The following is a 22,287-nucleotide window of genomic DNA, read 5'->3' as shown; positions in this document are numbered from 1 at the left end:
AGAGCTGGGGCTGGGATACACTGCTCCTGGTAGAGCTGGGCCTGGGGTCTGGGGTACACTGCTCCTGGTAGAGCTGGGGCTGGGGTACACTGCCCCTGGGAGAGCTGGGGTTGGGGTACACTGCTCCTGGTAGAGCTGGGGCTGGGGTACACTGCTCCTGGTAGAGCTGGGGCTGGGATACACTGCTCCTGGTAGAGCTGGGCCTGGGGTCTGGGGTACACTGCTCCTGGTAGAGCTGGGGCTGGGGTACACTGCCCCTGGGAGAGCTGGGGTTGGGGTACACTGCTCCTGGTAGACCTGGGGCTGGGGTACACTGCTCTTGGTAGAGCTGGGGCTGGGGTACACTGCTCCTGGTAGAGCTGGGGCTGGGGTACACTGCTCCTGGTAGAGCTGGGGCTGGGGTACACTGCTCCTGGTAGAGCTGGGGCTGTGGTACACTGCTCCTGGTAGAGCTGGGGCTGGGGTACACTGCTCCTGTTAGAGCTGGGGCTGGGATACACTGCTCCTGGTAGAGCTGGGCCTGGGGTCTGGGGTACACTGCTCCTGGTAGAGCTGGGGCTGGGGTACACTGCCCCTGGGAGAGCTGGGGTTGGGGTACACTGCTCCTGGTAGAGCTGGGGCTGGGGTACACTGCTCTTGGTAGAGCTGGGGCTGGGGTACACTGCTCCTGGTAGAGCTGGGGCTGGGGTACACTGCTCCTGGTAGAGCTGGGGCTGGGGTACACTGCTCCTGGTAGAGCTGGGGCTGGGGTACACTGCTCCTGTTAGAGCTGGGGCTGGGATACACTACTCCTGGTAGAGCTGGGGCTGGGATACACTGCTCCTGGTAGAGCTGGGGCTGGGATACACTGCTCCTGGTAGAGCTGGGGCTGGGGCTGGGGTACCCTGCTCCTGGTAGAGCTGGGGCTGGGATACACTGCTCCTGGTAGAGCTGGGGCTGGGGTACACTGCTCCTGGTAGAGCTGGGGCTGGGGTACACTGCTCCTGGTAGAGCTGGGGCTGGGATACACTGCTCCTGGTAGAACTGGGGCTGGGGTACACTGCTCCTGGTAGAGCTGGGGCTGGGGTACACTGCTCCTGGTAGAACTGGGGCTAGGGTACACTGCTCCTGGTAGAGCTGGGGCTGGGATACACTGCTCCTGGTAGAACTGGGGCTGGGATACACTGCTCCTGGTAGAGCTGGGGCTGGGGGATACACTTGCTGGGGGTTGATGGAAATCACATTCTCAGTACACTACACCCCTGAGTTGATGGAGAGTCTCTGACATAGGACAATCACATGCTATATCCAGCATCTCTTACTTCCTTTTGGAACAACAGGCTTATACTGTAGTTACACTGGGTGTGGCGGCATCTCTGACGCTGTTCTCATTGTTATGGACAATAATCTCATTGGGGCCTCACGTTAGGTCCTTGAGCTGTGAGTCTGCATACATTAGACACACACCTGAGATTAGGTGTGTGTGTGTGTGTGTGTGTGTGTGTGTGTGTGTGTGTGTGTGTGTGTGTGTGTGTGTGTGTGTGTGTGTGGTTGGTTGGTTGGTTGGTTGGTCAGTTGGTCGTGAATTCATCAGGGAAGAGGGTGAGTCATCATACATTCTGTCAGGAGGGGTTGTGCCACAGTCACTCTTTGAACACCGTGCTGTGGCAGGGAGAAAGAGAGAGCGGTTCTCTCCTGGGCTAGCTCTCTCTCTCTCTCTCTCACACACACACACACACACACACAGAATTGTCCAAAGGCGAGGGACAACGTAGTCACTTACAGTATATTGCACAAAGTATATCACAGAGTGTGATTTTAGCCTGAACCAATCATTTGCACATCTTTGAATGTTTATGTTTATGAAAACAAAGATAGTGAAATATACTGCTGCTTTAATGAGCTTAAATAAACAATAGAAGGTATGAGTCATTACTGCCAATATGAGCTGGACATTTTGGTTTAGCTCAGTATCACTCAGCTGTTGACAGATGAACAGTCTGACAGTCCAATCAGAGTCTGGTCCTGGTTCATCATGAGAGTGTAATGCTGCCACCTGCTGTTGGCTTTAGGTTACTCCCACAACTTCCCATCGCAATGAGAAGAACCTCTGATTTAGGTGGACTGGAGAATCATTCTCTGAACACCAGAATTGTTGTAAATACCTGTGAGATATGAATAACTTAAATTGGATCATATGTATGTTTTCTCCCCGTAGCATCCCCAGCCATGAGAGGCTCCACTCCTCTAGACGTTGCTGCCTCCTCTGTGATGGACAACAACGGCCTGGCCTTGGCCCTGGAAGAGCCCGACCTGGACAAGGTAGGGGATACTGTCTCTATTGGATGTGTGTGTGTGTGTGTTGGTGTGTGTGCATTAGAATTGGGGTTTTGTGTCTATGTGTTTCAGAGTATCCTCAGTCCATGTGGCTGTTGCTAAGCTTGTCTTTGTTTTGTCCTGGTTGTGTGTCGCAGGTGGTGACGTACCTAGCAGGCTGTGGGCTCCAGAGCTGTCCCATGCTGCTGGACAAAGGTTACCCTGACATCGGCTGGAACCCCATTGAGGGTGAACGCTACCTCTCCTTCCTGCGCTTCGCTGTATTTGTCAATGGTAGGTGGGGAACTGTACTGTAATGACTGTCAGCAGCTCCTGTACTGAACCTTGGTCTCTGTAGGGTAAAGTGGAGGATGCTGCTTGGTAATGTACTGTACTGTGCTTTCCATACCAGGGGTGGGCAGTGTCGTGTCTTTACTATCATTAAATGAAGACTTTTAGTTTTTATCAAAGATTCTCTGTAATTAGTATTACGCGATTAAACTGATGAATCATGTAACTGTAATTAACTCGGAAGTCAGGTCACCAAGGAAAATATTCAGATTACAAAGTTATCATTTCCTATAATAACTTTTCAGATATTTTATATCTGATCAATTAGTCTTCGAATTAAAGAATTATATATTTGACCTCACGTTAGTCTCATTCCAAATGTCTTAAATTGTTGGTTATCTGCACGAACCCAGTCTTCACTATGAGTCATCCATACATCAATTGTCTTAAATCATTTATTTATTACTAACTAAGTAATTCACAAAAATGCCCTAGTGGGCTAAACCGGCATCGCGGCTTGGTGGACAAAGGGGGGAGCTGAGAAGTCACCACAGAGTGGTAATTATAACAATTGAAATGCTAATCCTTTGCACATGAACGCTCACTCATTCGGGAACAATTGCAATCAATATATATATTTACTCTCAGTGTCGTCTTGATCGCTATTGAAAAGTACATTTTTGAGAGAGTTTGTCCTCTCGCTCTCTCTTTCTGTCTTGGTTAGAGTGGATTGTTCAGAGTGACATTCATTCGTTTCGTCATAGAATGTTTTTGGCGGTTGTCGTTCTTCACGTTCAATGATACCGAATTCCTAGCTGCAGACTAGTAATTAATATCAAAGACTTGTTCTTATTCTGTCGGTATCAATAGTCTAAGAGTTTAACCACGTGGTATGGTTAAAAGATTCATCAATGGTCTACAACCTTTTACTCCCGTGATTGAGAGAAACATGGTCTGGTGATAATTTCTTAAAGTTGTGGTTTTATTCGGAATTGCAGAAAAGGGCTGTCCCAGGATGCCTGACCCTAACTAGGCTCAGGGGCGGTCCTCTGATTTAGTTCAACTCAAAAGGGAATTGGAGTTTCCTTCATTAAACAGTCCAAAATCACATCACACAATTTTACAAACAGTATCATACTCACTCATTCATCTTATACAACAATTAGATGTAAACCTCATATCTGAGGCTATTATATAAACAGCGTTATGGCAATGTGGCCACACCGTCTCCCATGAGCTTCCCCAAAATGTAACAAATGGACCAGTTCGTAGCTGGATTCTTCACCGATCTTAAATACATTGTCCGGAACATGACCTCAAGTTCTGTGAGGTGAAAGAAATTCCTTTGTTCTCTATGAAAATTTCCCCCGGTCTCTTATACTGTGTGGCAATGAGGCAGGGTCTTCTCAGGAATTTACGACCTCTCTCTGACCAGAGCAGCCTAGTTGAAGGAGGCAGGGGGAGGCAGGGAGAGGGGGATGGGCTCGCTGTACCCAAAGAGGGCAACGTCATGACAGCAGTTTTAGAGATGGCATGTCTGTGTGGATCCTGCTGGGCAGGCTAGACTGCCTGAGGGGGTTAGCTGATAGGAGCCACAGCCTCAAGGTCAGTAGAGCTCAGTGGAGGAACAGGATCTCACTAAAGAGAGTGAATATTGGAAACTGCTCCTGGATGAAAGAGCAGGGCAGCCATTCATTTGCTTCCTGACAGTGATGGACCAAAAAGAGTGGCGATACATTGTCAAGCACTCACTAGATGAGCTTTATGTCTGGTGCTGTTCACCTCCGAGGTGTTTGGGAGCCCAAAGGAGTATTTTGTTCATATCAGTTGTTGATGTGTGTGTGTGTACTGTGTGCCTAATTTGTGTGTGTTTTTCCACTGCCAATGCATTTTATGTGCATCTTGTGTCGATATCTGTGTTGATGTCAATGTGCTAATGCAGTGTATTACTGAAATATATGTTTTGTTAACCTGGTGGTGTGTGTGTGTGTGTGTGTGTGTGTGTGTGTGTGTGTGTGTGTGTGTGTGTGTGTGTGTGTGTGTGTGTGTGTGTGTGTGTGTGTGTGTGTGTGTGTGTGTGTGTGTGTGTGTGTGTGTGTGTGTGTGTAACAAATGCATGTGTGTGTTCCAGGTGAGAGTGTGGAGGAGAACTCCAGTGTGGTGGTGAAGCTACTGATCAGGCGTCCAGAGTGTTTTGGCCCGGCTCTGAGAGGAGAGGGGGGTAACGGGCTGCTGGCAGCCATGAAGGAGGCCATCAAAATCTCAGATAACCCTGCTGTGGACTTGCCCTCCTCCGCCCAGGGGGTCAGCTCTGACGCGTAAGCTACATACTGTACCTGCCACAGCTATAAAGCAAGAGCTAACGGCATAGTACATCGCAAAGTAAACGCTGTAAGATCATCATGAGTTAGTTGAGATGGCAAGGTAAGGCCCAGAAGACCTTCTCATTGGTTTTGTTATGGGCAGGTCTGCTGAGGATGATGAGGAGGAAGAGGTGGTGCATATGGGCAATGCCATCATGTCCTTCTACTCTGCCCTCATCGACCTACTTGGACGCTGTGCCCCAGAGATGCACGTGAGTTTAGCTGATGGTCCCACTCCTATCACAGATCACATGTACTCTAACCTACTCTGAGAGGTTAATTTGCATACGAGACATCTCAGCATCTGTTCTCTCTGACTCATCTGGATAAGTAAAGATTGAATGAATGTCTGTTTTCCACCAGTGAGATTTCAATAGGACTAATGACCTTCTCTCCTTCCTCCTCCTCCTTCAGTTGATCAACAAGGGTAAAGGGGAGGCCCTGCGAATCCGTGCCATCCTGCGCTCCCTTGTGCCCACTGAAGACCTGGTGGGCATCATCAGCATACCCCTCAAAATGCCTGTCGTCCACAAAGGTAGAGGACTGCCCAGTTCCCACTTCAGCTCTTATAACGCACAACAGCACACAATAGCAACACACAACACACAATAAAATCCCAAATCACTCAGCCGTCGTGGTGATCTAATGGCATGCAGACTTTACTCTCTGAAGTCTAGAAACAACAAAAAGTGATCTAAATAATGAATTGGTTGAGGTAGAAATGATGAAGTATGAAACTTAATCGTTTAAATGGTGGTACCGTGCTTTTGATCCCAGCTCACAATTCATGTGTTTTTAATCAACCAAGGCTTTCTACCTCCCACGGCTCTCCTCGTCTCCCTCTCATTTCTGTTGCCGGGTGTTTTTCTCTATTGATTGCTCTGCACAAGCTTAAAACGCTGCTAGCTAGTGCTGCCACACAACGAGCACTGTCGGCAGGCCAACAACTGAATAACTCAGCCATGCCTCGCTCCCCAGAAACCCTCTCACAAGCTGCACTGCTGCTAATGAATACACATTAGTTATCTGGACTCGCATGCCTTTCAGATGAGGCTTGCTATAATGTATGGGTAGGTCTCCCTGTTTGAATACTGCAAGAAAAACATATTTACACAAGTCCTATTTATACAGAGACCCACCTCCTCTTCTTCTTTTGTATCTCATTATTTTTTATATCCTCTTTTTTTGTCTATCTTTCCCTTTTATGTTATTTTCTCTCTCTCTTTCTTTCTCTCTCTTTCTTTCTTTCTCTCTCTCTCTTTCTTTCTTTCTTTCTTTCTCTTTCTTTCTTTCTTTCTTTCTCTTTCTTTCTTTCTTTCTTTCTTTCTTTCTTTCTTTCTTTCTTTCTTTCTCTCTCTCTCTCTCTGTCTCTCTGTCTCTCTGTCTCTGTCTCTCTGTCTCTGTCTCTCTGTCTCTCTCTCTGTCTCTCTCTCTGTCTCTCTCTCTTGCTCTCTCTCTTGCTCTCTCTCTTCCTCTTCCTCTTAGATGGCACTGTGACAGAGCCTGATATGGCAGCCAGTTTCTGCCCGGACCACAAGGCCCCCATGGTGCTGTTCCTGGACCGGGTCTATGGTATTGAGGACCAAAGCTTCCTACTTCAGCTGCTGGACGTGGGCTTCCTGCCCGACCTGCAAGCCTCTGCTTCTCTGGACACGGTGAGTGGTGAGCTCACCCTCAGCTGAGAAGTGGGAGATGTGGAAGACCACAAATTAGGCTAAGGCGTCAAGTTGTTTGTTTTGGCATCTAGTTCATTGTTTACCAGACAAGTGGGTTGAGGTATTCAAGGATGTGGGAGATGAGTGGAGTGGAGGCTGTGTATTGAAGGCTTGTGTGTGTGAGAGGGAGTTTAAAACGTGTATTTAAAGCTGAGTGTCTAAGTGGAGTCGGCTAAGAATATCTCAAAAATCAAATCAAATTTTATTTGTCACATACACATGGTTAGCAGATGTTAATGCGAGTGTAGCGAAATGCTTGTGCTTCTAGTTCCGACAATGCAGTAATAACCAACGAGTAATCTAACCTAACTATTCCAAAACTACTACCTTATACACACAAGTGTAAAGGGATAAAGAATATGTACATAAAGATATATGAATGAGTGATGGTACAGAACGGCATAGGCAAGATGCAGTAGATGGTATCGAGTACAGTACATATGAGATGAGTATGTAAACAAAGTGGCATAGTTTAAAGTGGCTAGTGATACTTGTATTGCATAAAGATGCAGTAGATGATAGAGTACAGTATATACATATACGTATGAGATGAATAATGTAGGGTATGTAAACATTATATTAAGTAGCATTGTTTAAAGTGGCTAGTGATATATTTTACATACATTTCCATCAATTCCCATTATTAAAGTGGCTGGAGTTGAGTCAGTGTGTTGGCAGCAGCCACTCAATGTTAGTGGTGGCTGTTTAACAGTCTGATGGCCTTGAGATAGAAGCTGTTTTTCAGTCTCTCGGTCCCAGCTTTGATGCACCTGTACTGACCTCGCCTTCTGGATGATAGCGGGGTGAACAGGCAGTGGCTCGGGTGGTTGTTGTCCTTGATGATCTTTATGGCCTTCCTGTGACATCGGGTGGTGTAGGTGTCCTGGAGGGCAGGTAGTTTGCCCCCGATGATGCGTTGTGCAGACCTCACTACCATCTGGAGAGCCTTACGGTTGTGGGCGGAGCAGTTGCCGTACCAGGCAGTGATACAGCCCGACAGGATGCTCTCGATTGTGCATCTGTAGAAGTTTGTGAGTGTTTTTGGTGACAAGCCGAATTTCTTCAGCCTCCTGAGGTTGAAGAGGCGCTGCTGCGCCTTCTTCACGATGCTGTCTGTGTGGGTGGACCAATTCAGTTTGTCTGTGATGTGTATGCCGAGGAACTTAAAACTTACTACCCTCTCCACTACTGTCCCATCGATGTGGATAGGGGGGTGCTCCCTCTGCTGTTTCCTGAAGTCCACAATCATCTCCTTAGTTTTGTTGACGTTGAGTGTGAGGTTATTTTCCTGACACCACACTCCGAGGGCCCTCACCTCCTCCCTGTAGGCCGTCTCGTCGTTGTTGGTAATCAAGCCTACCACTGTAGTGTCGTCCGCAAACTTGATGATTGAGTTGGAGGCGTGCGTGGCCACGCAGTCGTGGGTGAACAGGGAGTACAGGAGAGGGCTCAGAACGCACCCTTGTGGGGCTCCAGTGTTGAGGATCAGCGGGGTGGAGATGTTGTTACCTACCCTCACCACCTGGGGGCGGCCCGTCAGGAAGTCCAGTACCCAGTTGCACAGGGCGGGTCGAGACCCAGGGTCTCGAGCTTGATGACGAGTTTGGAGGGTAATATGGTGTTAAATGCTGAGCTGTAGTTGATGAACAGCATTCTCACATAGGTATTCCTCTTGTCCAGATGGGTTAGGGCAGTGTGCAGTGTGGTTGAGATTGCATCGTCTGTGGACCTATTTGGGCGGTAAAGCAAATTGGAGTGGGTCTAGGGTGTCAGGTAGGGTGGAGGTGATATGGTCCTTGACTAGTCTCTCAAAGCACTTCATGATGACGGAAGTGAGTGCTACGGGGTGGTAGTCGTCTAGCCTCTGGGCCACCAGTTGCCCTGCTCCTGTACAGACACACAGATCTTTGATCCACACTGGAAAGCGATAAGGATCACGCGCCCACGTAATCCAGCAGCTATTAAATTAAAGTCTGGTTGATTCCGATGTAACACGATGCTAGGCTCACCGTTCCAGGCCTTTCATTAGAGAGTATTACTCTGTAGATACGATTAGCCCTGGCCTGGGATGACCTAGTGCATTGTCTCCCTGTTTTAGTTCTTCATCAGGTATTTCCTAAGGATAAATGTGCAGATTCAGCTCCTCACTAGGATTCTATTTAGAGTAGTTGAAAGTCTATCTTTGACACACCTATTGATAGTGATTGTGGAACAGTTGAAGTTGTGCCTGGGTTGTGAGAACTGCTGTGTGACACTGTGTTGTGTTGACCTCTCCCCTTTGACCCCTCCCCTATAGGAGGTTCTCAGCACCACAGAGACAGCTCTGGCCATGAACAGGTACATCGGCTCTGCCATGCTGCCCCTGCTCACCCGCTGTGCCCCCCACTTCGCTGGCACAGAGCACTATGCCGTGCTCATCGACTCCACGTTGCACACCATCTACAGGCTGTCCAAGGGCCGCTCGCTCACCAAGGCCCAGAGAGACGCTATCGAGGAGTGTCTGCTGGCCGTCTGCAAGTAAGGAGTTCCACTATGTACATTAGCACCCCTTAATGAAGCGATAAGCTCACTGTGTGGCCATTGAAACACTTAAGCCAAACAGTATTATCCTGGGTCATGATGTAGTCTCTCTCTGATTTCCTGTTCCCTCCCTGGTCTGGTCCTCTGTCTGCAGGTACCTCCGTCCCTCCATGCTGCAGCATCTCCTGCGACGCCTCGTCTTTGACGTGCCCTTGCTGACGGAGTACTGCAAGATGCCTCTCAGGGTATGTCTCCTTTCCTTCCCTCTCCCTCTCTCTTTTTCTTCCTCTGCCCTTCTGCTGCCCTCTCACAGTAGGCTGTGGTTTCAGGGGTGTGCTCTGCAGCCTGCTTGAAGATATTAGCTCTCTATCCTGTTGGGCGTTAAACACACTGTTTATCAAACATACCGCCTCTGTCTCTTTCTCTGCCTCTCTCTGACTCTCACTGCTATGAATGATGACGTTCTCAGCATTAAGCAGATGTTGGAAGTTGTTTTGTTTTTATAACAACACCCGAGCACCAGGGAGCAGAGAGCAGCCTGGAAGAATGTGATTGCCTGTGGAAGACGGAACACAGTTGATTCTGCCTGCACTTAAACTGAGATAGGTCATGGGATATTCATTCTCCCTATCATCAGCTGTAGATCCTATTGGAGATATTTGGCTTGGTGCCAGTGTGTAGTTGTCTTTCAGTACATCAGTAAAGTGGTTACCTACGGTGCCTTGCGAAAGTATTCAGCCCCCTTGAACTTTGCGACCTTTTGCCACATTTCAGGCTTCAAACATAAAGATATAAAACTGTATTTTTTTGTGAAGAATCAACAACAAGTGGGACACAATCATGAAGTGGAACGACATTTATTGGATATTTCAAACTTTTTTAACAAATCAAAAACTGAAAAATTGGGCGTGCAAAATTATTCAGCCCCTTTACTTTCAGTGCAGCAAACTCTCTCCAGAAGTTCAGTGAGGATCTCTGAATGATCCAATGTTGACCTAAATGACTAATGATGATAAATACAATCCACCTGTGTGTAATCAAGTCTCCGTATAAATGCACCTGCACTGTGATAGTCTCAGAGGTCCGTTAAAAGCGCAGAGAGCATCATGAAGAACAAGGAACACACCAGGCAGGTCCGAGATACTGTTGTGAAGAAGTTTAAAGCCGGATTTGGATACAAAAAGATTTCCCAAGCTTTAAACATCCCAAGGAGCACTGTGCAAGCGATAATATTGAAATGGAAGGAGTATCAGACCACTGCAAATCTACCAAGACCTGGCCGTCCCTCTAAACTTTCAGCTCATACAAGGAGAAGACTGATCAGAGATGCAGCCAAGAGGCCCATGATCACTCTGGATGAACTGCAGAGATCTACAGCTGAGGTGGGAGACTCTGTCCATAGGACAACAATCAGTCGTATATTGCACAAATCTGGCCTTTATGGAAGAGTGGCAAGAAGAAAGACATTTCTTAAAGATATCCATAAAAATTGTCGTTTAAAGTTTGCCACAAGCCACCTGGGAGACACACCAAACATGTGGAAGAAGGTTCTCTGGTCAGATGAAACCAAAATTGAACTTTTTGGCAACGATGCAAAACGTTATGTTTGGCGTAAAAGCAACACAGCTCATCACCCTGAACACACCATCCCCACTGTCAAACATGGTGGTGGCAGCATCATGGTTTGGGCCTGCTTTTCTTCAGCAGGGACAGGGAAGATGGTTCAAATTGATGGGAAGATGGATGGAGCCAAATACAGGACCATTCTGGAAGAAAACCTGATGGAGTCTGCAAAAGACCTGAGACTGGGACAGAGATTTGTCTTCCAACAAGACAATGATCCAAAACATAAAGCAAAATCTACAATGGAATGGTTCAAAAATAAACATATCCAGGTGTTAGAATGGCCAAGTCAAAGTCTAGACCTGAATCCAATCGAGAATCTGTGGAAAGAACTGAAAACTGCTGTTCACAAATGCTCTCCATCCAACCTCACTGAGCGCGAGCTGTTTTGCAAGGAGGAATGGGAAAAAAATTCGGTCTCTCGATGTGCAAAACTGATAGAGACATACCCCAAGCGACTTACAGCTGTAATCGCAGGAAAAGGTGGCGCTACAAAGTATTGACTTAAGGGGGCTGAATAATTTTGCACGCCCAATTTTTCAGTTTTTGATTTGTTAAAAAAGTTTGAAATATCCAATAAATGTTGTTCCACTTCATGATTGTGTCCCACTTGTTGTTGATTCTTCACAAAAAAATACAGTTTTATATCTTTATGTTTAAAGCCTGAAATGTGGCCGAATACTTTCGCAAGGCACTGTATGTGTCTGTTTTCTATTCCTACAGTGTAGCCCACAGCAGACTGTACATACATCCTCTCTCTCAGTCTGATGGACTCTCCTTTGACCCTTTGTGCCCTCCACAGCTCCTGACCAATCACTACGAGCAGAGCTGGAAGTACTACTGTCTGCCATCAGGCTGGGGCAGCTACGGCATGGCCTCAGACGAGGAGCTGCTCCTCACAAAGAAGATCTTCTGGGGCGTCTTGGATTCGCTCTCACAGAGGGTACGATGAGGTCTCCTTTAACACAGCACTTAGGCCCAGGAGAATGGCAGGGCTCCAACAGGATCCTAGTTGAGGCTATTAAAAAAAAGGCTGATAATGAGCCAATAAAATCAAAGCTGCACTGAGCTTTGATCAGGAAGTGCTGACCATGTGGATACATGTTCAGGCCAAAAGGTCATAACCTTTAGTAATCTGGTACTAGACACTCCTCTTTAAGTGTCCTATTGAATTATCTCTCTACAAATGCCTCGTTGCCTTTCTGTGCTGTTGAATATTGCCATTGATTTTATGGCTCACCTTGTATGCTCTTTTTGAAGTATGGTAAATGTCTGGACCCAGCACATGAAAGTGAAGATGGTGACAGAAAGACCAGGCTGAGAACATCAATATTTGAACAGTCATCATCGATCTCAGCCTCTGCTCTCTGTAACTGGGACGACTCTGCATTAAGCATGTCTCTTAACCTCTCGCCATTCCTGCAGTCTCTAGTCGATAGTTTAGCCTTACTCAGACCTCAGTGGAGGTACCTCTGATAGTCCACCAATCAGAGTGTGTTTCACATTGCAGAAGTACGATGCAGATCTCTTTAAGATGGCCATGCCCTGTCTGAGTGCCATATCTGGGGCCTTACCGCCTGACTACATAGACGCCACCATCAGCACCACCCTGGAGAAGCCTGTGTCTGTGGACGCTCAGGGCAACTTCGACCCCAAACCCATAAGCACAGCCAAGTGAGTGGCCATTGGAGATTATGGCATATAAGGCGTGACTGTCTGATCCCACTCTGACATTATATGTAACAACTTGTTATAGGTGCCATGTAGAAGTTATGCACATAATTGATTTGATGTAATGTGCAGTGCTTTTATATACTTTATGACTGCGTTTACATATGCTTTATCCCAGCATGCATCATACCTGCAATGAGTAATGGTTACTCTCTCTTGACAGCATATCTCTTCCAGAGAAACTGGAACACGTTGCCAACAAATATGCTGAGCATTCCCATGACAAATGGTCAGCAGAGAAGGTAGGCCAACGATGAGCTCCTCTGCCAAGGAAATGTGTATTAGATGCTGCAAAATTACACCTGGAACCAATTCATTATAACAGGCCATGAAGATTAAGAATCTACTGCTTTTGCACTGTATTTTATAAAGCCTTACCACGACCCTATTGGATGAAACAATAGGAGGCTGGTTTCAGGGTTGCTCTCTCGATCCTGTTTGTTTTTATTTGGGTTGAAAAACTAGCTGGTAATATATCAGGTCTGTAGTAGGGTCATACTTGTCTGTTCTCTCCAGGTGATGTTGGGATGGAGGTATGGGGACTGTATAGATGAGAAGGCCAAGACTCACCCTCTACTTAGGACCTACAAAGGCCTGACAGAGAAGGTAGAACATTACACAATATGGAATTGGTACACTAAAGTACGAGCTCAATAGGTAGACCTCGTGATGATTCGTTTTGAACTGATTTGTATATCTTGCTAACTCTTGGTGTGTATCTGTGTCTGTGTGGTCCTCAGGAGAAGGATATCTACAGGTGGCCTGTGAGGGAGACTCTGAAGAGCATGCTGGCTATGGGCTGGAACATCGACAGGACCAAGGACGGAGAGACCATGTCCCTACGGGAGAGTGAGAAGATGCGCAAGATCTCCCAGTCCTCCTCTCATGTACTCAGTTTAATAACGTCCTCCTCCTCCTAGTACTTTACACTCTGAGAAAAAAGGTGCCATCTAGAACCTAAAAGGGTTCTTCGGAGGTCCCCATAGGAGATGCCTTTGAAGAACCCTTTTGGGTTCCTTTCCACAGATGGTTCTACATGGAAACCAAAAGGGTTTTACCAGGAACAAAAAACGGTTCTACAAGGAACTAAAAATAGTTATCCTATGGGGTACATCCAAAGAACTCTTTTGGAACCCTTTTTTCTGAGAGTTTATACCAGGACTGCTGAGTTATCTGTTCAGTGTTTGTTTTTATTACTGAATGTTTTCTTGTTGGCATTTGGCAGGCTAACGGTTTCAACCCGACCCCAATAGACACCATCAATGTGGTTCTGTCTAGAGAGTTACAGGTGAGTGAACCACACAGCTGTTATTTTGTAACTGTAAATAACTGGTTTGTTTATGACTAGGCTGTTAATGTTATTTAATTAACAGAGGTTCTCTTTGCTCTTTGGATCAAGGGCATGGTGGAGGTTGTGGCTGAGAATTATCACAACATCTGGGCTAAGAAGAAAAAGAATGACCTTGGAATTAGAGGTGATTCTATAATTATCTACCCTCCCTGTGAGATGGAGGAGCCAGATTAATGTAGTCAGAGTAAATGTGAGATTTTTTGGTTCTGATTGTTACAGCGTTGTCGTTTGTGGTTCCAGGGGGTGCAACTCACCCTCTGCTGGTGCCCTATGACACCCTGACCGCCAAAGAGAAGGCCCGGGACAAAGAGAAGGCCCGGGACCTGTTCCGCTTCCTGCAGATCAACGGCTACGCCATCACCAGGTCAGTGTGTGAACTTCAGTCTTTGTAAAAACATTGAGTTGTATTGTTGTGACAAAATGACAATTCGTCTGTCCCTTCCCCCTGTGTTGTAGAGGTCTGAAGGACATGGAGCAGGACTCTTCCTCCATGGAGAAGAGGTTTGCCTACAAGTTCCTCAAGAAGCTGCTGAAGTATGTGAACTCAGCCCAGGAGTTCATTGCCCACCTTGGTAAGAGCCTGGTGACATTCATATCGTTGATCTTTGAATGCTCCTCTACCTTTTCTCTGTTATGGACAATGCTGCCTTATTGACTTGCTCTTTATTGAACTTTGACCTTGTCGTTTCAGAGACCATGGCTACCAGTGGGAAGACCGACAAGTCGCCTCATGAGCAAGAAATCAAGTTTTTTGCCAAAGTGAGAATATTGTAAATCTATGTGAAACAAATTAACATTTTAAGTACAGTACATGAGATTACACAAAGAATGTCACACATCTCCTAAATGGTATTTATTCTTTAGGTCCTCCTCCCTCTGATAGACCAGTACTTCAAGAACCACTGTCTCTACTTCCTGTCTTCTCCCAGTAAGAACCTGAGCAGCAGCGGCTATGCCTCTAATAAGGAGAAGGAGATGGCCACCAGGTCGGTACAATAACATCTCACGACTCTGCAGTTCCACTTTCTCACTCTCTGTGAATGCTACTTACATACTCTTCTCCGTAAACTCCTTTCATCTTTTCCTACTCTTAGCCTTTGACCTCCCTGATTTCGTTCTTTCTTTCCTTCTTTATCTCTCCTTCACTTTTCCAGCCTGTTCTGTAAACTGGCAGCTCTTGTCAGACACAGGATTTCCCTATTTGGTAAGAAGCTGATTCTCATCGCTTTGTTGCTGTGAATATTAGGATGACGATTAGTGTGTGATATGCTAATGACTGTACTGTGTTCTCCTGTAGGGAGTGACTCCACCACCATGGTGAGCGTTCTCCACATCCTGGCCCACACACTGGACACCAGGTGGGTAGAACTCAGTCCTGCAGTCCTATGCCACAATATATCCCTGGAGTTTGAAATGAAATCAAAGGTTTGAAAGAGGTCCGTCACGTAGCAATTTTACAGTACATGTCATTGGAAAAGAGGGCTAACCTAATGTCTAGCCAACGTTGCATACTTAGGCCCACACATATGTTGTTCTCCACTATGTTCATAATCACCAGTTGCTGTTATTCGTGTCGTTATGGAATCATTGACATGAAGAGAAACAACTCCCGCTGGTATTTAGATAAGTACACTCATCATGCATACACAGCAGGTACTGTAGCTAGCTCCGGGCTCCTAGTGTTCTTTAGAAACTATGTGTTGTTTGAGGCAGCAGTTCTCACAAATGAGGTTAAAATAGCAATGCATTAAACATGATGTTTATGCTGAGGATGTAGCTACTGTACTGTACTTGCCCATAGGCCTTGTCTTTCAACTCCCTCCCTTTGGGAGATTCGTCACGGCTTCAAAAAGCTTTAAGAGTCACAAAATGCATTACTAAAAATGGACTAATCTAATCTGCTTAATGTATCAAATAGTTTTTGGGGTGTAATATTTCTGCACATCCTTACACTGACAGTCTCACCTTGAATCTAAATATTTACATAATTTACTGTATAAATCATACACTGTAAATATTCAAGGTCAGATAGAAATTTTTATCTCAGTCACATGACATGACTAGAGTCCCTTGGGAGCTCTCTAGTATAGCTGGCTCTCCTCTATGGAAATGATGCTGTCCTTTGGGAACTCTTCTATCATATGGCAATTATTATTCTAATCAAATACGATCATTTTATTATCCCACATGGGGATTATTGTGTGCACAAGCGGCAGCAATGACAGACTACATACTCCACCATTTAACCCCTTTCTCCCTCTCCTCCGACAGGACGGTGATGAAGTCTGGCTCAGAGCTGGTGAAGGCGGGGTTAAGGACGTTCTTCGAGAACGCAGCGGAGGACTTGGAGAAGACACTTGAGAACCTGAAGTTGGGGAAGTTCACCCACTCCCGTTCACAGATGAAGGGCGTGTCCCAGAACATCAACTACACCACGGTGGCACTACTGCCCATCCTCACTGCCCTGTTTGAACACATCACCCAGCACCACTTTGGAGTGGACCTGCTCTGTGAGTGACCACAGCAAGACCTACACATCTAGGAGATATGAGGAGTGGCGAGAGTATGCTTTATATTCATGTCAAAACACTGATGCTGTGCATATGAATGTAACCAACATACCTTTTCTGCTGTTTTTCAGTGGATGATGTCCAAGTGTCCTGCTATCGTATCCTGACCAGCCTCTATGCGCTCGGGACTGGGAAAAACATCTATGTGGAAAGGTAGTATTATTTAGATCTTGCTAGGAGACTGATATCACAGATACTATATGTCTGAGATCTGTGTGTCTGTCTCTCCCCTCTCCCTGTCCCCTCCAGGCAGCTGCCGGCCCTGGGGGAGTGTCTGGCCACCTTGGCAGGGGCCATGCCTGTGGCCTTCCTGGAGCCCCTGCTCAACAAACACAACCCCTGCTCTGTGTTCAACACCAAGACCGCCAGAGAACGCGCCAGTGAGTTACACACACTTATACGTGATAGTGTTGTACATGTTACGCCATGATACACTATTTAATGGTTCTTTACCTGTGCATGTAAAATAGTGCTCATCTGATTCTGTGTAGTCCTGGGCATGCCAGACGCGGTGGAGGAGATGTGTCCGGAGATGCCTCGTTTAGACGTCCTGATGAAGGACATCAACGACATGTCTGAGTCTGGGGCGCGCTACACAGAGATGCCCCACGTCATCGAGGTGGTGCTACCCATGCTGTGTAACTACCTGTCCTACTGGTGGGAGAAGGGCCCAGAGAACCAGGCGTCTCCGCACAGCGGGGGAAGTGTTGGGGGCAGTGTCTTCTCCACCACTGTCACCTCAGAACACCTCAGCCTCATCCTGGGAAACATCCTGAAGATTCTCAACAGCAACCTGGGCATCGACGAGGCCTCCTGGATGAAGAGGATCGCAGGTTAGCTGGGTTGCAATACTGTGTGGGAGTGTACAGCAGTCTGTCACATTGGATGGGAGCTTTAGGAAACAAACTGGTTTTGAGGGCAAAACTGTCTTTGAATTTGTATACAGTGCTGATCAGATGAACCAGACTGAAAAGGGATTGTCTTTTGCATTCCTAGCAAGACAGCTTTTCTATTGTTTTGTTTTTCATTTATAATAAAACAACTAACTATGTGTCTGTCACTACGACTGCTGTGTGTGCAGTGTACGCCCAGCCCATCATCACTAAGGCCAGGGCTGTTCTGTTGAAGAGTCACTTCCTGCCTACACTGGAGAAGCTGAAGAAGAAGACAGTGAAGGTGGTGTCGGAGGAGGAGCTACTGAAGGCTGACAGTAAGGGAGATACCCAGGAGGCTGAGCTGCTCATCCTGGATGAGTTCGCTGTGCTCTGCAGAGACCTCTACGCCTTCTACCCAATGCTCATCCGCTATGTAGACAACAACAGGTGAGCCCGCTGAACCCTGGGTAATGGAGTAGTTTACAGTGGCATGATTTGGGTGTGTTTTACTTTTACCATAGGACCTATTGTAATGAAGGAGTGTACTAGTTTGGTAGCAAGGCTTTGGAGCAGAGGATATTATATTGATATAGTATTTGGGTTCATCGCTCCTCTCCTCTTTGTCCTGCAGGTCGAGGTGGCTGAAAGAACCAGACGCTGACTCCAATGAACTCTTCAGAATGGTGGCTGAGATCTTCATCCTCTGGTGCAAATCACATGTACGATTTCTCCTTGAAAACAATGGACAAACTAACAGTTACAATGGGGAGGACGCTCAGAATGAGAAGTAAACAAAGCAGAAATGTCTTCTTCATACATTGTTATTACTCTTTCCTCAGAACTTCAAAAGGGAAGAGCAGAACTTTGTGGTTCAGAATGAAATCAACAACCTGTCATTCCTGACTGGTGATAGCAAGATCAAGATGTCAAAGGTAGCATTTATTATTATGTGCCTGCTTACTGAGACAGTCAAAACAGTTTTGCATCTTCCCCTTATTTTCAGTGGTGGAGAGCTCTACTCTACACTCTTGAAGCAGTCTGCAGCCCGTGTGGTCATGTATGTTCACATCCTAACCCTGCTAACCTCAGTTCAACCTCCCACTACTCTCTGTCAGCACGCTCTCCAGCTGAGCCTTGTTACTGGGCTTCATTCTGCAGAGGCAGCCCTTTCTCTCTCACTGCTCCAGTACTGCAGCAACCCTAACACTCATATCCCCCGTGGCCAACCAGCGGCCATGTCACCACCTCAGGGACAGGGAATAGATTTGTTGATTGTTTATTTTTTTTTAAATGTTTATCCTGTCTGCGTTTACACTCCATTCACTGGCATAGGCAGCAGCCATTGGCGTGCCCTGCCTATCTGTAAACACATTACATCAGCCAATCATTAACACCTATCGGCCTTCCATCATCAGACCCGCCTAACATCATAACTAGTGTTTCTCATTCCCTTATGGGCCGACCACGTCCCATCTCTGTTATTGAAAGTCAACACGCCCATGACAAATAACATGATCACATGTCAATGGTGTTTCTGGGTTATGGGTACCCAGGTGTGTGTGGCTCCTGCCTTCTACTGGCTGTGTCTCTTAGTCACTCAGCTCCTGCACTGGTGTGTGTGTGTGTGTGTGTGTGTGTGTGTGTGTGTGTGTGTGTGTGTGTGTGTGTGTGTGTGTGTGTGTGTGTGTGTGTGTGTGTGTGTGTGTGTGTGTGTGTGTGTGTGTGTGTGTGTGTGTGTGTGTGTGTGTGTGTGTGTGTGTGTGTGTGTGTGTGTGTGTGTGTGTGCACCCATACATACAGTTAATTGTGTTTCTGTCTCTCTTGTGTTTCTGTGTCTCCTTTGTGCCAGCTTCTTCCATTACCCTTTTTCAGTGTAGTCGTTCTTGAATAATACCTCACTGTATGGGTAGAGGCAAACTGTGGGCTAATGCTGCTTTCAGGCTATAGCTCAATTTGAAATGCTTCATTGGCACAGCCTCTGCAGATTTTGCTGGTGATGAAAAAATGCCTTGGTTCTCTCTGCTACCCACGGGCTTAATTCAGCGTGTGGTGTGCTGTGCTGTGTGCTCTCAAACTGTTAAATAAGCTCCAGTGCAATACAGCACAGTCAGGTCAAGGTAGCAATTTAAAAGTAAAGGTAGACATAGAGAAAAGACTAGACTGTGTCCCAAATTACTGCCTATTCCCTTTAGTGCACTACTATACATAGAGTGGTGTCTTTTTTCAGTGAGTGCCAGGTGAAGTTATTAACATTTCATTCCGTCCTGGTATCAGTCAGGGGGTCAGGACCAGGAGAGGAAGCATAAGAGGAAACGAGGAGAGTTCTACTCCATCCAGACCTCCCTGATCGTGGCTGCCCTGAAGAAGATGCTGCCCATTGGACTCAACATGTGCACCCCCGGGGACCAGGAGCTCATCTCCCTGGCAAAGACACGCTATATCCTGGTGAGACGGCCTGCCTAGCCCACACTGGTCTGGGGTCAGGTGTTACCGACTACACAATACTCAGCAGAGACCAGTATTAAATTTTTTCGGTCATCAAAGGTGGTCAACAACTGGGTACGATTCATGAATGGTATATCTAATTGTTTCCTCATATTACTCAACAGAAAGACACAGATGATGAAGTGAAGGAGCATTTGCGGCAGAATCTGCACCTTCAAGATAAGGTGAGCTAGAGAAAATGATGAATTACTGTCATTCATTAAACTAGAACATTACCTCTGTATCAAACAGCAGTTATGCTTTCTAAGCCCTACACTGCGCTAACCCATCCCCAGTCAGAGGACCCTGCAGTGCGGTGGCAGCTGAACCTGTATAAGGATGTGATGGTGAAGAACGAGGGGCCTCCAGACCCTGAGAGAACAGTGTTCCGGGTCCAGAGCATCTCAGCTGCAGTCTTTCATCTGGAGCAGGTCAGTGGCTGGCTGCATCCTTAATGCCTACAGTACATCCAGTTTTCTACGTCTTATATCTGTGCCGCATATCTCCATATACTGGCTGTGCCCCATATCTCCATATACTGGCTGTGCCCCATATCTCCATATACTGGCTGTGCCCCATATCTCCATATCCTGGCTGTGCCCCATATCTCCATATACTGGCTGTGCCCCATATCTCCATATACTGGCTGTGCCCCATATCTCCATATACTGGCTGTGCCCCATATCTCCATATACTGGCTGTGCCTCATATCTCCATATACTGGCTGTGCCCCATATCTCCATGTACTGGCTGTGCCCCATATCTCCATATACTGGCTGTGCCCCATATCTCCATATACTGGCTGTGCCCCATATCTCCATATACTGGCTGTGCCCCATATCTCCATATACTGGCTGTGCCGCATATCTCCATGTACTGGCTGTGCCCCATATCTCCATATACTGGCTGTGCCCCATATCTCCATATACTGGCTGTGCCCCATATCTCCATATACTGGCTGTGCCTCATATCTCCATATACTGGCTGTGCCCCATATCTCCATGTACTGGCTGTGCCCCATATCTCCATATACTGGCTGTGCCCCATATCTCCATATACTGGCTGTGCCCCATATCTCCATATACTGGCTGTGCCCCATATCTCCATATACTGGCTGTGCCGCATATCTCCATGTACTGGCTGTGCCCCATATCTCCATATACTGGCTGTGCCCCATATCTCCATATACTGGCTGTGCCCCATATCTCCATATACTGGCTGTGCCCCATATCTCCATATACTGGCTGTGCCGCATATCTCCATGTACTGGCTGTGCCCCATATCTCCATATACTGGCTGTGCCCCATATCTCCATGTACTGGCTGTGCCCCATATCTCCATATACTGGCTGTGCCCCATATCTCCATGTACTGGCTGTGCCCCATATCTCCATATACTGGCCGTGCCCCCATATCTCCATATACTGGCTGTGCCCCATATCTCCATATACTGGCTGTGCCCCATATCTCCATATACTGGCTGTGCCCCATATCTCCATATACTGGCTGTGCCCCATATCTCCATATACTGACTGTGCCCCATATCTCCATGTACTGGCTGTGCCCCATATCTCCATATACTGGCTGTGCCCCATATCTCCATATACTGGCTGTGCCCCATATCTCCATATACTGGCTGTGCCCCATATCTCCATATACTGGCTGTGCCCCGTATCTCCATATACTGGCTGTGCCCCATATCTCCATATACTGGCTGTGCCCCATATCTCCATATACTGGCTGTGCCCCATATCTCCATATCCTGGCTGTGTCCTATATCTCCATATCCTGGCTGTGTCCCATATCTCCATGTACTGGCTGTGCCCCATATCTCCATATCCTGGCTGTGTCCTATATCTCCATATCCTGGCTGTGTCCTATATCTCCATATCCTGGCTGTGTCCTATATCTCCATATCCTGGCTGTGTCCCATATCTCCATATACTGGCTGTGTCCTATATCTCCATATCCTGGCTGTGTCCTATATCTCCATATCCTGGCTGTGTCCCATATCTCCATATACTGGCTGTGTCCTATATCTCCATATCCTGGCTGTGTCCCATATCTCCATATACTGGCTGTGTCCTATATCTCCATATACTGGCTGTGTCCTATATCTCCATATCCTGGCTGTGTCCTATATCTCCATATCCTGGCTGTGTCCTATATCTCCATATACTGGCTGTGTCCTATATCTCCATATCCTGGCTGTGTCCCATATCTCCATATCCTGGCTGTGTCCCATATCTCCATATCCTGGCTGTGTCCTATATCTCCATATCCTGTCTGTGTCCCATATCTCCATATCCTGGCTGTGTCCTATATCTCCATATCCTGGCTGTGTCCCATATCTCCATATCCTGGCTGTGTCCTATATCTCCATATCCTGGCTGTGTCCTATATCTCCATATCCTGTCTGTGTCCCATATCTCCATATCCTGGCTGTGTCCTATATCTCCATATACTGGCT

General features: G+C 46.9%; 1 protein-coding gene across 1 annotated transcript in view; it reads left to right on the top strand.

Moving 5' to 3' along the window:
- The window catches only part of LOC109894526 (ryanodine receptor 3), a 77,457-nt gene that overhangs the window by 31,489 nt on the left and 23,681 nt on the right, over positions 1-22,287 (top strand). The window contains exons 28-58 of the mRNA XM_031829002.1: positions 2,198-2,301; positions 2,454-2,589; positions 4,718-4,904; positions 5,053-5,161; positions 5,364-5,484; positions 6,435-6,604; positions 8,961-9,181; positions 9,339-9,429; positions 11,610-11,750; positions 12,318-12,481; positions 12,702-12,780; positions 13,055-13,144; positions 13,279-13,425; positions 13,764-13,826; positions 13,938-14,013; positions 14,130-14,253; positions 14,346-14,461; positions 14,581-14,648; positions 14,754-14,875; positions 15,044-15,093; positions 15,187-15,247; positions 16,161-16,399; positions 16,531-16,612; positions 16,709-16,839; positions 16,951-17,292; positions 17,541-17,781; positions 17,966-18,053; positions 18,174-18,266; positions 19,609-19,779; positions 19,944-20,003; positions 20,115-20,249. Of these exons, the coding sequence (XP_031684862.1) occupies positions 2,198-2,301; positions 2,454-2,589; positions 4,718-4,904; positions 5,053-5,161; positions 5,364-5,484; positions 6,435-6,604; positions 8,961-9,181; positions 9,339-9,429; positions 11,610-11,750; positions 12,318-12,481; positions 12,702-12,780; positions 13,055-13,144; positions 13,279-13,425; positions 13,764-13,826; positions 13,938-14,013; positions 14,130-14,253; positions 14,346-14,461; positions 14,581-14,648; positions 14,754-14,875; positions 15,044-15,093; positions 15,187-15,247; positions 16,161-16,399; positions 16,531-16,612; positions 16,709-16,839; positions 16,951-17,292; positions 17,541-17,781; positions 17,966-18,053; positions 18,174-18,266; positions 19,609-19,779; positions 19,944-20,003; positions 20,115-20,249 (4,022 nt within the window). The remainder of the gene's footprint in view (positions 1-2,197; positions 2,302-2,453; positions 2,590-4,717; positions 4,905-5,052; positions 5,162-5,363; positions 5,485-6,434; positions 6,605-8,960; positions 9,182-9,338; positions 9,430-11,609; positions 11,751-12,317; positions 12,482-12,701; positions 12,781-13,054; positions 13,145-13,278; positions 13,426-13,763; positions 13,827-13,937; positions 14,014-14,129; positions 14,254-14,345; positions 14,462-14,580; positions 14,649-14,753; positions 14,876-15,043; positions 15,094-15,186; positions 15,248-16,160; positions 16,400-16,530; positions 16,613-16,708; positions 16,840-16,950; positions 17,293-17,540; positions 17,782-17,965; positions 18,054-18,173; positions 18,267-19,608; positions 19,780-19,943; positions 20,004-20,114; positions 20,250-22,287) is intronic.

Source organism: Oncorhynchus kisutch, linkage group LG7, assembly GCF_002021735.2.
Source record: "Oncorhynchus kisutch isolate 150728-3 linkage group LG7, Okis_V2, whole genome shotgun sequence".
Lineage (NCBI taxonomy): Eukaryota > Metazoa > Chordata > Actinopteri > Salmoniformes > Salmonidae > Oncorhynchus > Oncorhynchus kisutch.
Note: the sequence above shows the minus strand (reverse complement) of the source record. Positions and strands in the feature narration are given on the sequence as shown.